The sequence below is a fragment of the Chrysochloris asiatica genome, unplaced genomic scaffold, assembly GCF_000296735.1.
Source record: "Chrysochloris asiatica unplaced genomic scaffold, ChrAsi1.0 scaffold00034, whole genome shotgun sequence".
Lineage (NCBI taxonomy): Eukaryota > Metazoa > Chordata > Mammalia > Afrosoricida > Chrysochloridae > Chrysochloris > Chrysochloris asiatica.
In genome coordinates, this window is record NW_006408552.1 from 23,678,351 (window position 1) to 23,694,981 (window position 16,631).

The 16,631-nt window shown below is 48.7% G+C and overlaps 1 protein-coding gene across 1 annotated transcript in view; it reads left to right on the forward strand.

The window, feature by feature from the left end:
- Window positions 1-16,631, forward strand: part of KIAA0556 (KIAA0556 ortholog) — a 255,125-nt gene that overhangs the window by 201,313 nt on the left and 37,181 nt on the right. Inside the window, exon 15 of the mRNA XM_006859897.1 lies at window positions 14,034-14,871. Coding sequence (XP_006859959.1) covers window positions 14,034-14,871 — 838 coding nt within the window. The remainder of the gene's footprint in view (window positions 1-14,033; window positions 14,872-16,631) is intronic.

Below are 16,631 nucleotides of genomic sequence, written 5' to 3' on the forward strand. Positions count from 1 at the left end.
GTTGTAGTCCCTGACAGGGCGCCATTTATGTAACACACACCCATCTGTTGCCAGAATTTACCGGGGGCAGGAAAGTGTGAACAAATGCAGCTGTAGGTTGGGTTGATTTAATATTCTCCAGAGAACACTATTACTGTGTGCTTTAGAGGAGATAAAATGAGAGTTTATAGGAAATATCGCTCGGCCCGGTAGACATGGCTTGTTAATAGTGTTTGTGTCTGTGAATCTAAGGAAGAAAAGTTCAGTGTGGGGCTATGGGGCTAATCCAACCAAGACTTACTTAGAGTATAAGGAAAAATGCTACTGGAGAAAGGGGAGTCATTTTTGTTGTTGTTGTTGTTTTTTAATGTGTTGTTGTCGGTACCATTGAGTCAGTTCTGTTGTTCATGCACAACAGAACGAAACATCCCAGTCCGGCAGCACCCTCACAGTTCTGACACTTGAGTCCATTGTCGTCACTACGTTTTACAAATGTACTAGCTGTTAAGTCCTCAGCCAACCTTCCTGGGCTCCTCTCCCATCATTAGATGCAGTGAGGATGAGCTGGCCCAGAGCTGCAGCCCTTCAGGGGGAACTTAGAGGCTGAAATCCATCCACAGCAGGTGGACACAAGGCAGCACACTGCACACAAAGCAGTGTTTGTTACAGCTGCCATATACTGATGCTGCATGTAGGAGACTTGAGCAAATACCTGAACAAACAAATCACCTCAAGGAGTCCCCCCAATAATCCTGCTGGGGCAGGGGCAGGTTTATTATTCCCTATCTTATGGCTAAACTAGCTGGGTTTTCGCACAGCGAGAGCCTTATTGGCAGAGAGACTGCATCTCTTTTGCCAACACTGATTGGAAATGGAGGCTTGGAGAGCCGTCTTGAGGAAGAGCTGGACGCTGCTTCCTGTTTCATCAGGAAAGGGTGCCAGGCCAGGAGAACTCAGGACGTGAATGGTAGTATGTGTGTCACATATTTGATGTCCCCAGATTGAATCCTTACCCAAAACTGGGGAGGGTCCACAAGGTGTGTCTGACCCCTCTGGTTTTTCTCAGCACACCTGCCCTGGGATGGCACCCTGAATGTGTTGTCAAAGGAAACCAGAGTCTCCTTCCTGTGAGAACTCTCTGGGACCCAGGCTGAAACCCATCCTCCTTAGTGGCTTTCCAACGGCTCCCAGGACCCATCTGTTCCCCTTGTAGCAGTCATGTTAGTTAACTGCTAGGTGACCCCTCCCTTCAGCAAAGCCCACCATCATCACCATCCTCACCCACATCACCAGGGTGTGTTGTACGCACAGAAACGATTCTCAGTGTATAGTTTTCAAGTGAGTGCATATTAGGGGCCCCCAGCAGATTGTGTCTATGGCAAATCACAGTAGTCTTGGACAGCTGCTCAGTGGGACTTTCTGCAACAACAGAAATGTTCTTTATCTGCCTTGTGTGTTTCAGTGTCATTTAAATGTAAGTATTCACATGTGGCTAGTGGCTACATATTAGACAGCTCAGGTCTAGGTGTTCCAGATACAATGGTGAGCAGACAGACAGACCCTGGCCTCATGACCCTGCCCCTTCTTAAGGGGCAGGGACAGTAAACAGCAAAGCAAATGGATCAGGAAGTTCCAGACACTGCTCAGTGTTCTGAAGAAAGTAAGAGGGGACAATGGTGAGAAAGGTGACCAAGGTCTTCTCTGAGCTGAATGACAACGAGCAGCCATGGAGTGTGCAGGCCGAGGGAACACCAAGAGCAGGCTTACACAGTTCCAGGGCAGGAGTTTGTCGCAGGTAGCACGTTGTTGAAGGCAAAGGAAAGAGTGAAGGGAGGTCCCCAAGGTAGTTGGGACCTCTGCACGTTTCACTCCAACAGACTCAGAAGAGAGGGCAGGGTCAGAGCAGGGCTGTGTGACCTTGGGCTCATTCCTCAGCGCCTCTAACCTTCAGTCTCTTCATCTATGAAGCAGGGGGAAGAGGTGTCTAATCAGTCTATGTAAAGTGCTCTGAACGCCTCTCTGAGCTCCGTACAGCTGTCAGTCCTGTCATCAAGAGTGATGCAGTCTGACTGAGGCGTTGAAAAGCTCATTCTGACTGCTGTTGGAGAATGGGTCTTAGGGGAAGGGGAATGGGCAGACAGAGGGCGTGTGGCATGGTCTTCATCTGTGGTGGCTTGGACTAGGTGACAGCCCTTGTGGGAAGAAGGGGGCCCAGCAGCATGAATAGACTCCATTCATCTGTGACTGTATTCGCATTTTTAGCATTGCCTTTATTATTATTATTATTCTTTCTCTGGAAAATTTCAAACAAACGTACAAGTGGAGAGATTAGCTGTTCATGTGCCTGCCACCCAACTTCAACAGTTATTAACATTCTGCCACTCTTGTTTCAGCTATTCCGGTAGCATTTGTAAGTAATTGTAGATGTTGTGCCATTTTAATCATAAATACTTCAGTGTTCTTGTGTCAGGTAAGTGCCATCGAGTCAGTTCCGACTCACAGGAACCCGGTATAGGGTTTTCAAGGAGTGGCTGCTAAGTTAGAACCGCTGAAATTTCAGTTAGGAGTCCAGTGCTTATCCTACAGCACCACACCAGGACTCCAAATACTTCAGTATGATTCTCTAAAAAAATAGATTTTAAAAAGATACAAAACCCACATGGAGTCCTGGTGTGGCACTGTGGGTTAATGAACTAGACTAAAAAGTCGTTTGAACTGCTGCAGTTCAAGCTCACCAGCTGCTCCTTGGGAACCCTGTACAGGGTCACTGTGGGTCAGAACCAACTAGATGGCACTTAACAACAACAACAACAAAACCCTAATGCCAGTGCCATACCTAACCGTGCTTGATTAGCCCTTTCATACCCAGTCCTAGGCAGCATACAGCACCAGTACCAATATCCAGTCCGTATTCAGATATACCCCCATCGTCTAAAGTTGTCTTTTTGCAATTGGTTTGTTTGGGTCAGGATACAAACTAAGACCAAATGTGGCAATAACTATGAAATAAACAATGTAGCCTTTGTCAGACCCGTTTAGTCAGTGTGGCCTAATGGTGTGACAAGATGCATATCTTCTGGCCCATGGCAGGCAGGGACTAGCACCCTCAGGCCTGGGACGCATCTCAACAGAGTGGTGGGTGGAAAGGAGACACTCCAGTTGCATGAGTGCTTCCTGAGATGTTGACCTCAGACTTGGTCTAGGTCCTTGTCAGTCACTGGTACTGCTCTCAGATGGGGTCATGGGGTCAGGGTAGATACAGGCATGACATTCAAGGGAGTCACAGCAGGCTGAGGGTTGAACTAGGCCCCCAGCTGCAAGAGAAGGGCAGGTGAGCAGAGAATTCAGCTTTCTCAGGGAGAGGCCCAACAAGGAAGGCAGGCTCCGACCAGAAGGCTGGGCCTCGGAGCCAAAGTCTACTCCCAGAAGGAGTGGGAGTACAGCTTCCGAAGCAAGAGGAAGCTGAGGCAGTGCCTTGTGTGGTGCAGGTCCGGGACCATCTGTCGTGGAGCCCGGCGGATGCCTAGCAGGGGAGGGCCGCTCACCTGTGTGTAGGTGCTGGCCTCGGTAGCAATGGGAATCCAATAGCACCCTCTCCTCATGGTGATGGGGTTCCTAATCCATGTCTGTCCTGCTCTCCTGGACAAGACTGGTTCAGTAGCTGAGCCTAGCAGTCGAAATTCTCAGTAGCAGGGCCAAGGTTCGCTTAGTAGCAAAGGATAGAGACGCTAACAGACTGGCTTAAGCACAAAAAAGGAATGATTTGGCTCATATAACGGAAGAGCCGACATGGTAGGATCTGTGAGTCTACCTCATAGCCCTGGGACTCTGTCTCTCCCTGTGGTCATTTACCTGTGTCTTCACTTGATGGCATTCGACCTCCTGTACTTCAGCAGTTCCTGAAGAAAGAGTTTTCTTTTCAAGCTGTCCTTGTGAAAGCCTCACGTCAGCACCCACTGGCCAGGTCCATGTTATTCACATGTTGGTGGTGTTAGTGCCGTTGAGTCTGTTCTGACCCACAGCGACCCTGGACAGGGTTTCTGAGGAGCGACTGGTGAGCTTGAACCGCTAACTTTGCAGTTCAAATGGCTTTGCAGTCTGGCACATTAACCCAGAGCACCACACCCAGGACTCCTTGGGTGAGGCTAAATGAAGGATGAATTCCGAGTAGAAAATTGAGGTGCTGTCTCCAAAAGAAGGGAAAAGCATCAGGGAAGTAAAATGTGATCCCAAACTAGGTCCTTTCCCTCTAAGAATGCAGGGGAGTAGCCTCCTGTTGAATTTATTCATTGGTCCCCAAATCTAGCCATCACCTGAGGTTAGCTTCTCATCAAAGCTTTGGTTCTGGCCACCAGTAAAATTTTCTTGCCATTCCCACCTGGGAAGGCACTGATATTCTAACCCAAACCCAGGACCCATCCATTCCAGGATTCCTTCTCCACTTCCTTTATCATCTGTGGCACTTGGCTCTGAGTCTTCGTTTCTCTTTGCCCTTTCACGCTGGTCATCTGGTCCTGCATTTTTATTCCCCAAATCGACCTTCTTCCATATTCTTCCCTTCTTGCCTTCTACTTGCTGACCCAGTGTGTGTGACCCCTTCCCCATCTCCCTGCTCCACCCTCTCATCTGTTAAGACCCTCTTCTCATCAGCAGATGCATGTTGCTCACCTCCCGCTCAGGAGGGGTGCTGGGTGGGGAATTAGACATACAGACAGAACCATGGTTCAGTGCTGCTGGGCTTTGTGGGCCAGGAAGGGCTGGGCCAGGCCCGAAACTGTAGGGGGCTTCCCAAGGCTGTGTGTGGTGGATGGATCCAGTGCCGTTCACAGACACGTGTCAACTCTCTTCAAAACTCTCTGAATTAATTGGCGCCATCTAAATCTTGGGAAGTACAGTGCCTCTATATGATAAACACTTAACTCTGAACCACATGATTGGCAGCTCGAGCCCACCCACTCATCTTCAGGAGAAAGATGAGGCTTTCTGCTCCTGCAAAGATTTACAGACTCGGAAACCCTACACACTGGGGGCACTTAACAACAGCAACATCTGAAACTTGGGAGATTTTGCATGAAGATGCGAAGTGTTCATTCTTCCTGGAGACGAAGATCTGGCAACATTAGGCCCACATTCACACCCGCAGCTTTGGGGGAGCTGAGTCACAGCACCACAGCCCCCTCCCCCCCCACACACACACTCATCTCGAAAGCATGGCATGTTGTCCTCACTTCACATCATCAGTCACCAACCCCACTGCCACTGTTACTGTGGAGACCACCTCCTCTTGGACCCCCACCCAGGCCAGCCTCTGGGCCTTAGCTCCTGTCATTCCTTGCACCTGTGCTTCTGAAACATCCCCATCTTCATCCCAGCCTGCCCCTGCGTCCCTTCCAGAAGTATCGAACCAGAACCTTCTGGGAGAAGTCACAAGCTTCCCTGGGGTGGGTCTTACTGTCTGCTACATACAGGTGTCCCTAGCGGAACCCAGCTGACCAGTGCTCTTTGTTTGGCCCATGCAATGTTTTACAGCTTGGGAATCATTTGACAGCATGTAAAAGTTGGCTTTTGATGAGCTGGCTACATTCCCAATGTAACAGCCATCGCCTGGAGCTGAGTAGCTGCTTCCCTCTGTGGACCGGCCCGCTGTCTGTCCTCTCGCCCACCACAGCCCCTGAACCCCAGCAATCCCCACTCATTGTGACACCACAGCTTTCTGAGTTTGCGGCCCCCTAATGCAGGCTAGCTGTGCACTTTGTGAGGAGCGGGGCCTTGTGTTTTCACTTCTGCATCCCACACAGACCAGGACTCTGGCAGCCCCCTCCAGTTCCGGTTTAATTGAATAAAGTTGCAAGAATTTCTTACTGGGACCTGATCCCAGATGTAAGACAACGAGAGTCAGTTTTGGCCCCACACTGGATTGAGTGGGTCCAGCTCTGCCTGCTGCCAGCTTTGCCAGGAATGGGGATAGGGAAAAGGGCAGGGACCGCTAGGGCGGGCTATTCCCCCGCAGCCAGCCTTGGGTACAGGGCAGGAATGGTAGCTCATGTTTCTTGAACACTTATGTGCCAGGCAGAATTCACAGTACTTGACATGTATGGGCTCACTTACTCTGCACAGCAAGGAACCCTGGTGGTGCTATAGGATAAGCACTGGACTGCTAACCACAACGTCAGTGGTTCAAACCCACCAGCTACCCTGCAGGAGGAAGATGAGGCTTTACAGTCTTGGAAACCCTATACAGGGTCACTGTGAGTCAGAATCGACATGATGGCAGAGGAGTTGGAGTTGCTGGTATTCTGCACAGCAATCCTATGAGGAATAATGGTTAGCAATTCCATTTTATAGGTAGGGAAATTGAGGTTCAGAAAAAGAAAGGAACTTGTTGATAATCACATGACTTGCGGGCAGACTGGTGCCCACCTTGTGGTCTGTCTCATGATAGAAGCTGGTGGAAGCCATCAGAGCCAGTTTTTGACCTCGATTGCAGGTCAGGTCCACTCAAGTTGATTCCCTCCAAGTCCATGGTGTTGTCTGGGCCTGGGTAATGTGCCCAGAGCTAACACTGCAGGTTTCCATTGGCTTCCTCCCAAGAGTGCTGTGAATATCCACTGAGGGCTCTCCGCAGACCTCGGGCTCCCTGTCATGTCTGAAGTTCAGGTGCTCCAGGGAGGAGCAAACTGAGATCTTAGAACTAGACCTGAAGATAGCTAGGAATAGACCACTCACCCATTCCGGAGGGCCTCACGTCCCGGTGGGGTCAGGCGATATGTGGACACATCACTGCGTAGTACGGTGACCAAGGCTGCAGGCCCAGCTCTGAGACCCTTGACTCACCTGGGGTCTCACTCTGCTAGGCCTCGTTGCAGCTGCTCTCTGTCAGTCAGGGTAGACTCGGTGACTTCTTTTGGAAGACCATGCAGAGACAAGCCCCAAGAACCCTTCCAGCCAGCCTGGGCACGGGGCAGGGAGCGGCAGCGTGCTCATGGTCTCTCTGTAGAGCCCCTCGGTGTGGACCTCAGGGGCTGTACATCTGGGCCACCTCAGGGTGCTCTCCTGTCAAGGAAGAGTGTGCTGGCATGTGGCAGTCTGCCCCTGAGATTTCCTCACTCAGCCAGCGCTCATCTCTGGGGAGGGGCCTTGGGGGCAGGAAAGCCCACACCTCCGCTTTGGGTGCTTGGGTCCTTGTCACAGCGGAGCAGCACCACTATCAATCTTGGCTGAGCAGCCTGTGTGTTCTTCTGCTCCTGGGCTGGAGTGGCAAGTGGCCTTGCTGAGTTAATTAAATTACTGAAATGGAAATGATATTAATATTGTGGTATTAAAAATGCATTGCAGTCTCAATATGCTTGGGTCTCGTCAAGTGTGAGGAAGCAGGATACAGACACAAGGACAAGAGGTGGGTGAGCAGAGGAGCTCAGGTGACTCCCATGCCAACCACAGAGCCTCTAAAGTCCCTTTTGAAAATCCATTCCCCAAGGGGCTTGAGGCAGCATCAACAAAGGGCATAACGATAAGTCTAGTTAAACCAGGAATAAAACATTATCACCAAGGAAACAAGGAGATGACAAACAGATTCTGAAGGTTAAGGTAGCTGGCTTGATCTAGTGTCGCCCTGAACTTCTTGGAAGCGGCACAAAGGAGGAAACAGCCAAGGTTTAAAGCCCTGGTTATTGGGAAGGACGAAGCAGACAGGCTCTTTAGGAGCCAGAACATTGTTCCCCTGTGCCCATCCCTAAAGACATTTCTCATGCAGAGATGGGAACTGAGGGGCGGAGGGCCCCTAAGTCCTTCACACTGTTTTCTCACAGACTGTGGGTCTGCATTTGGTTGACCACAGTCTTTGAGATATGGGCAGGGGTTCATCTGTAGGAAATAATTTCTCTCTAGCATACACAGTCTCACATGCACACACCCCACCCTGGCGGGGATGACCAGATTTCCCCTGGAGAGGGAGGAAGGAGTGGAATGGGGCAAAAAGGGAGTTAGTTTTAAAAATGGAAGCTCTGGATTTTACCCAGTGGCCACTAATGTGACCAAAGACAAGGCCTTCTTGGGGTCTAGCTTGACCCAAAATTGAGAGGGCCTCAGGTATTCCAGCCAGTCAAACCTGTGTCCTACCCTGAGAGTTTCACCTCATGCCCCTACCTAGCACCTGCCTTGCTGAGTTGTTCCACAGACCACCTGTGTTCTTTTATTGTTCCAATTCAGAATACCCAGGGAAATGGCTAATCCTTGTTCCCTGTTAGTGACCCTCAGGCCAAATCCAGCCCACAGGCTACCCCCATACTCTGTGGGTTCCACCCGAGCTTCTTCCTGACCCCTTGTGGGCACTAGAGTGTGGAGCCCCTGCTCTGTTCTCTCAGCCAGATTTCAGGCATAGGTTAGAGGTGAGAGGTCAGATAGCGGAAGGTAGATGAGCACATTTCAGAAGCCAGATGTTCCATTAGAACCGCCTCACTCAGGCCCCCACCCCTTTAAAAAAGTGTCTCTGTCTTGCCACATGTTTCCATGGTGGTAATTTTGTGGGACTAGTCATTGAAAAGTGCCCATGCTGTCCTTTCCATATAGCTGTTTCCTCATTAATTCACAGCACGTATTTGCTCTGTGCTTCCGTTAAACAGAGAGCACATCTATATAAACATGTAAAAGAGTGCTTTGAGAATCGACTTTTCTGACAGGCGGTAAATAGCGGCCCGTCATCCTGCAATTGGATGACTGAAGCCTAGCTCTCTAGAAACCTGTGAACTAGAAATTTAGTTAGCACTTACTCACCTAGCTCTCAGGAAGGTAACAGGGTTGCAGCAGGAGAATGGCACCCTCTGGGATTTCAGTCCTGGTGTGGTGCTATGGGTTAATGCACTGGACTGCAAAGTCATTTGAGCCACAAGGGCAGCGGTTCAAGCTCACCAGCTGCTTCTTGGAAACCCTATAAAGGCTCACTGTGGGTCGAAAACAACTCAATTGCACTTAACAACAACCCCAAGAAAAGATTGGGAGTCACCAAAAGATGGCAGTTGATCTGGGGGTGAAACCAGCAAGCCACATTTTTCTGATCAGTGTATTACAACAACATCAGAACAGCAGTAGTGTTGACCTGGGAGAAGTACACCTGTGTTTGTTCATTTATTTAATCCCAAAATAATTGTTGAGTGCCTGCTATGTGCCAGGCACCTGCCAGACCCTTGGGCAAGATAGGCAGAGCATCTGCTGTTTGGGAGCTTCACGTTGAGTTGGGGCAGGGAGTTGGGGGAAGCTGGGAAATAAGTAAAACTGATAAACAAGACCATTTCAGAGCCAAGGAAATATGTAAAACAGAGCAATGGGGCAGGGGCTGCCCTCGAGGTAATGCTGTGAATGGTCTGCCTGAGGACAAGGAGGAGCCCACCCTGCATATATCTGGGAGATCATTCCAGGGTGCACACGTCTGGTGGCAGGAGTGAGTTAGACAGGGTCAAGAAGGAGGATCTGTCCTGTTGGAGCAGAGCGCAGGGAAGGGACAGGAAGCATGATGGGAGCTAGACACACAGAGCTGGACCCTGGAAGGAGTTAGGGTGTACTTTTATACACTTTGATATCTCAAGCGAGTAAAGTTTTGCTAAAGGTAATACAGAAATGGCTACAATCATACATTGACAGAGACCTTCCAGAGGTTCAAGCTGGATTCAGAAGAGGCTGTGGAACGAGAGATATCATTGCTGATATCCGATGGATCTTGGCTGAAAGCAGAGAATATCAGAAAGATGTTTACCTATGCTTTATTGACTGCGCAAAGGCTTTCAATTGTGTGGATCATGACAAGCTATGGGCAACATTGAGAAGTATGAGTATTCCAGAACACTTAATTGTACTTCTGAGAAATCTGTACCTGGACCAAGAAGCAGTTGTTCGAACAGAGCATGGGAACACTGAATGATTTAAAATTGGGAAAGGTGTGTGACAAGGTTGTGTTCTTTCACTATACTTATTCAACCTGTATGCTGAGCAAATAATACGAGAAGCTGGGTTCTATGAAGAAAAATGTGGCATCAGGATTGGAGGAAGACTCATTAACAACCTGCGATATGCAGATGATACAACCTTGCTTGCTGAAAGTGAAGAGGACTTGAAACATTTACTGATGAAGATCAAAGAGCACAGCCTTCCATATGGATTACAACTCAATGTAAAGAAAACAGAAATCCTCACCACTGGACCAATAAACAGCATTGTTATCAATGGAGAAGAGATTGAAGTTGTCAAGGACTTCATTCTTCTTGGATCAACTATCAACACTCGCGGAAGCAGCAGTCAAGAGATCAGACGACGTATTGCATTGGGCAAATTTGCTGCACTGGAACTTCTTAAAGTGTCGAAGAGCAAAGATGTCAGCTTGAGGACTAAGGTGCGCCTGACCCAAGCCATGGTATTTTCAATAACCTCATATGGATGCGAAAGCTGGACAGTGACTAAGGAAGATCGTAGAAGAATCGATGCCTTTGAGTTGTGGTGTTGGAGGAGAATACTAAAAGTGCCGTGGACTGCCAAAAGAACCAATAGATCTGTTTTGGAAGAAGTGCAGCCAGAATGTTCCTTGGAGGCTAGGATGGCTAAGCTTCATATCTCATACTTTGGACATATTGTCAGAAGGGACAGTCGCTGGAGAAGATGTCATGCTGGGTAAGATGGAGGGTCAGAGAAAAAGAGGAAGACCCCCAACGAGATGGATCGGCCAAGTGGCATCATTGATGGCATCAAGTGTGGCGGCGGTAGTGAGGTTGGCCTAGGATCGGACATTGTTTCATTCTGCTGTGCGTGGGGTCGCTATGAGTTGGTTCCTTCTCGATGGCACCTGACAACAACAACATTTATACATTTCGGGTAGTAGGAAATGGTTGGGAAGTTTTAAGCAGGTTAAAAACAGTTTCAGGCTGCTGTGTAGAAATGGAATGTGTTAGGGAAGTAGGGGTCAGGGAAGCTAAGAGACCAATTAGGAGGCTAAGGTTGTTGTGTCAGGAGAGATGGTGGTCAGGATGGGGAGGCAGCCATGCATTCTGGGAGAAGAGTTCTGATTTGGAGGAGCTCTGGAGGGAGAGCTGCAGAGTTTGCTGATGGATTGAATATGTGAGTGGGTGGGTGAATGGGTAAGTGGAAGAGTGTAAGAGAGAGCGAGCACGCCAGAGGAAAGGCTCCTAGGTTTTTGCTACATGGTTGGTCACCAAACTAAACCAAATCCACTATTGTCAAGTCAATTCCAACTCAAAGCAACCATAGAGTTTCCAAGCCTGTCTATCTTTACAGGAGAGAAAGACTCGTCTTTCTGACGTTGAGAATTTGAACTACTGACCTTGTGGTTCACAGTCTAGTGCTTATCCTAAAGTGCCACTGAAACTCCTTCCATGATTGGAACCATTTCTGAGCTGGGAGAAGCCTCCATCTGGGGAAAGTGAATTCAGGATTCCATGTTGGGCATACTGAGGTTGAGATGTCACATAGAGTTTGTCTGAGTTGTCTAGTACTGCTATAACAGAAATTCCTCTAGTGATTGGCTTTACCAAATTTAGGAGGATAGGAGTCTAAATTCAGGGCACAGCTTCAGGGAAGGCTTCCTGTCTCTTTCTCGGCTCTGTGGAAAGGTTCTTGTCATCAATCTAACCCCAACCCAGCCAGATTGGCACATATATGGGGCATCGATTCAGCCTGTGGCTAATGCCTAGCAAGAGAGGGCAGTAGTCACTGGGGAGGGCAGCATTAGAAATAAAAATAATTGGGAATTACCTACACAGGAGTTGTATTTAGAACTTTGAGCCTTGATGAGACCATCTAGTGGGATAGTATAGTAAAGTCAGAAGGCCCAGATGGAAGCTGGGAGCAGCCCAGCTGTTGAGAAGACACCAACCCAGGAGCTAGGGAGGTGCTGCTGCGAGGTAGGAGGGAAGGCAGGGGCCGCAGAGCCATGGTGGCCCAAGGATGAGCGGCCAGCTGCACAGATTCTGCTGGGCAGCTTCGCCACCAGGGGATGGCGGAGATTTCCCATTGGATTTGTCCATCCATGGCACCCTACTTAGTGACCATGTGATCTAATATCCAGACCAGAGCACTTTTTGAGGAAAGAGGGAGCTGTTTCTGATTGAGTACACTGGGACAGCGGGTGTGAACAAGCAGGGATGCTCTGTCCTCCTCGTTACTGGGCCTTTGGCAGCATGGGCTCCCATGTGGAGGTAGAGACAACCTGGCTGGAGGGCTGGAGAGAGAACGGGAGAGAATCAGTGGAGACAGGAGGGGACTCGCTGTACATTTAGCGGACAAGTCCCACAACAACACGGATGAACCTCAAAATAATTACGTTGTTGGTTTAGCTGTTGTCAAAAGGATCAGGCCATTATTACAATAATCTGCAGGGTTTTCATTGGTTGGTTTTCTAGAGTTGATCACCAGGCCTTTCTTCCTAGTCTGTCTTAGGCAGGAAATACCAGTAAAGCCTCTTCAGCATTATAGCAGTGCATGAGCCATCAGTAACAGATGCGTGGTAGTGTGCATGAGGCAGTTGGCCAGGAATCAAACCTGAATCTCCTGCCTCATGTTCGTGGTGGGGGTGGTGGTGTGCTGTGGAGTCGGTTTCGACTCATAACGACCCTGCATAGGGTTTCTGAGGCTGTAAATATTTATGGGAGCAGAAAGCCTCATCTTTCTCCCACGGAACTGCTGGTAGTTTTGAACTGCTGACCTTGAGGGTAGCAGCCTGACTTATAACCACTACACTACCAGAGCTCCTTGAGTTTCCTGCCTGGAAGGTGAGAATTCTGCCTGCTGTTGCCTACATGCTATAGAATTGCATTCATATAAGAAAATGTAAACTAATCGATTGTGACAGAAAGCAGGTTGGTGTTGCCTGGGGTTTGGAGAAGGGAAGGATTACACAAGGGTACTAGGAAACTTTTGGAGGTGGTGGGTGTGTTTGCTATCTTGATTGTAGTGATAATTTCATGGGTGGATACACATATTCAAACTTAGAAACTTGTATGCTTTAAATATGTACAGTGCACATAAAGCTGTAAGAAAAAAAGGGTTTGCTGTAGGATCTCAGGAGAAAGTATGATTTTAGTCTAAGCATGAACAGAGAAGCACTGAATACTTGCATGATACAGGACAGGAATGCTAGAGCCTAGAGCTGGACCCTTTTATGAAGTCCTGCCCAGAGGTTTAGAATTCATCCCCTCAGCCAAGGTCTCACCTGGAGAGCCTGTTAAAAGGCTGAGATTCCTTAGCAGAACCCCCTTCAGACTCACCTCTGATTGCAGGTGGAACAGCACCTGGGCATGGGGACTACCCACCTCAACTGCTCAGCTTGTGCACAAGGCAGAGGGGACATGGGCAACCTTCACATACAGGGGATGGCAGTCAGTGGATAATCACTCCCATCTCTTGAAAGGCACGCCTGAGGAGCATTCTGAATGGCTCTTGAGTGTCCCTGTGTGATAGTCCCAGTTGCCCAAAGCAATAAGCAGTTCTAATACTTTGGGGGGTTTCTCCAGTCCTGTCCTATCTTGCTCTTCCCCACTCCGTCTTGGAATCACCTGCCAAATAAACTACCCACACCTCAGTCCTTGTCTCAGGCTCTTCTTCCAGGGGATCCAAAGCCTGATGCGGCTGAGCCCAAGGCCTCCCCACTCTCTGTGCCTAGCAGGCTTCCTTGACACGGACAGCCCAGAGCCATCTGGACATGGCCGTGATGCTGAAAGCACCACTGAAGGGCTTTACAAGGCGGGGTGACTGGGCCCCATTTGCTCTTGTAGAAGATCAACTCTGGTGCAATGTGGAGACAGGAAGCAGGAGACCAATTAGTAGGCCATTACAAATGTCCCAACAGGAGGTCATAATGACAAGGCAGCCATTGAGGCCACTGATTTATAGCGTATGTAACGGTTCACACAGAAACGGGCCAAGTCTCATTAACATCTCCAGTGCTGTAGTTGGAGAAAGCTCACGTTTCTAGCATTTCACGTTCTTCTGTTTGGAATCTTCTACAACACCACATGTCTAACAGCACACATCTTTTTTTTGTCTTGTGGTTTCAGGATCTTGACATTGGTGCCAAGAACGTGAAGTTGTATGTCAACAAAAGCCTTGTCTTTGATGGCAAATTAGACAAAGGTGGCGGAGAGGCTCCAGCTGACCAGAGCATCGCAGTGGACCTGAAGACTGAGAAGGATGAGTGGACACAGAATGCCGCCAGCGCTGACTCAGAAGAGAACAAAGATGCCCACAAGCTGGCTGGTGCAGATGGGGACCAAGAGCTCAGTCTCAATTATGCGCTACCAGCTGGAGCGTTATTGGATGTGAAGGTTTCTTCACAGGGAAGTTTATTTGGTGAAAGGAGGAATTCTACTAATTGCATGAAGGACAGTTTACCTGAATTAGAGAAAGGCTTAAGAATGTTAACAGTCCCCATGTTGATGGGTGATGTCCCCAGTGACCCTCCTCCCTCCCCGCCTTTGAAATGCCCTTCTGTTAATGAGGACCTCTCTCTAATCCAACAACTGGAAAACGTCACAGGCAGGAAAATCTCTGAGCCACCAGGCAAAACCCCATCCTGGTTACAGCCTTCTCCCAAAGGGAAAGACAAGAAGTCCAAACCACTTTGGCTTAGTCCTGAGCAGCGGCTGGACTGGAAAGGCCAGCTTCCACCGCAAGATGGTGTTGGTGTGGGTCCTGGAGAGACGGAGACTGAGTGGGCAAACAGTTGGAGTGTCATCGCAGGGGACAGGCTCCAGAGGATAAGCCCCAGGGTATCTGGAGACGATCTAGACATCTTCAACCTGCCTTCCAACAGAGAGCGTCCTGCGAGTGGGAGGAGAGGCCCACGGAAGGATGCCCTCAGTGGTAGTCATGATGATGACCAGCCAGCCAGCAGAGGTAAGTACTGGAAGCCATCTGAACTTGGTGCCATCCTTCTTGTGTGAGGGCCACTAATGGGCAGCATCCCGGACTTCAGTTTGAACCATAAGGTCGGGGATTCCAAATCACCAAGCTGCTCCTTGGAAACCCTATACAGGGTCTCTATTGAGTCAGAACTGACTCGATGGCACTTCACAACAACAACTGTGGGTAAAATCAGAAGTCCTGTTGGTGTGGTGGTTAAGTTCTTCACTGCTAACTGAAAAGTTGGCTATTCGAACCTCTTAGCTGCTCTGCAGAAGAAAGATGTGGCCATCTGATTCCTTGGAGAGTTTTGTTGTTATTAGGTGCCGTTGAGTTGGCTTCGACTCACAGCAACCCTGTGCATAACAGAGCACAGCACTGCCTGGTCCTGCGTCCTCCTCGCAGTTGCTACGTCTGAGTCCATTGTTGCTGCGGCTGTGCCGGTCCATCGTATTCAGGGGCTTCCTCTTTTTCTCTGACCCTTGGAGAACCTCCAGGGCAGTTCTGCTCTGTCCTATGGGGTCATTAGGAGTGAGGATCAATGGCAGCAGGTTTGGTTTGGTTTCTTGGTGGGGCCAAAAAACAAATGAGTGAATGACAAAAACAAAAACTAAAAACCAAACACATCTACTGGCAGTGCTACCCTGAGAGCTTTCTGACTTTGCAGTAGATTATTTCTGAGGGCCTTTCCAATCTGAGATGAGGGTGCCAGAGGCTGGGATTTTGAAGATTTGCACTCAGATTTAGTTACTGGGAAGGAGTCAAACCATTTGAATCCAAACTCTGCTATGTATACGTGTGTATACATGTAGGACCTCCAGCTGGGCCTCAGTGTCTTCCTCTGTAAAATGGGAATGACAGCCTTCCATCTCAGTATTGTGAGGGCTATATGGAATGATGGCTTCAAAGCACAGAGCCTGCCACAGGGACAGTGCTGAGCAGGTGGCAGCTATATCTCAGTATTAGTACATACAGCCTTTACCCTCACAAAGCACCCAGACCTACCGAGCCAGGCCGCGGTCCTTGGAGTCTTACCCCCAGCCACACTGCACAGAAGTATAAACTCTGGAGTCAGACTGCTCAGGCATGCATCCTGGCTTCCCCACCTCTAATACACAGACTGGGCAAGTCCTGAAACCCTTCTGAGCCTCAGTCTCCTCATCTGTAAAATGACAGTAATAGTCCCATCTCATAGGGGTACTAGTGGTGTGCCGTGGAGTCGGTTCTGATGCATAGCAACCCTGTATAGGATTTCAGAGGCTGCAAGTCTGTACTGGTAGCTAACCTTACTAGAAGAAAGAAATAGATAAATCTACAATTATAGTGGGAGATTTTAATACACCACTTTCGAAAAGGGACAGAACAACCAGAAAGAAACTTGACAAAGTTACAAAGGAACTAAATAGTACAATCAACGAACTTAACCTCATAGATGTACACAGAGCATTCAACCCAATAACAGAACAATATACATTCTTCTCTAGTGCACATGAAACATTCTCCAGAATTGACCATGTGATAATTCACAAACCAAGCCCCCATATATCTACAAACACCAAAATACTACAAAGCATCTTTTCAGACCACAATGCTATAAAACGAGAAATCAACAATAAGAAGACCAAGGAAATAAAGTCGAATACATAGAAACTGAATAACACCCTGCTGAAAAGCGACTAGGTAAAGAAGAAATTAAATGTGAATTCATAAAGTTCCTAGAAACAAACGAGAATGAAAACACAACATACCAAAAT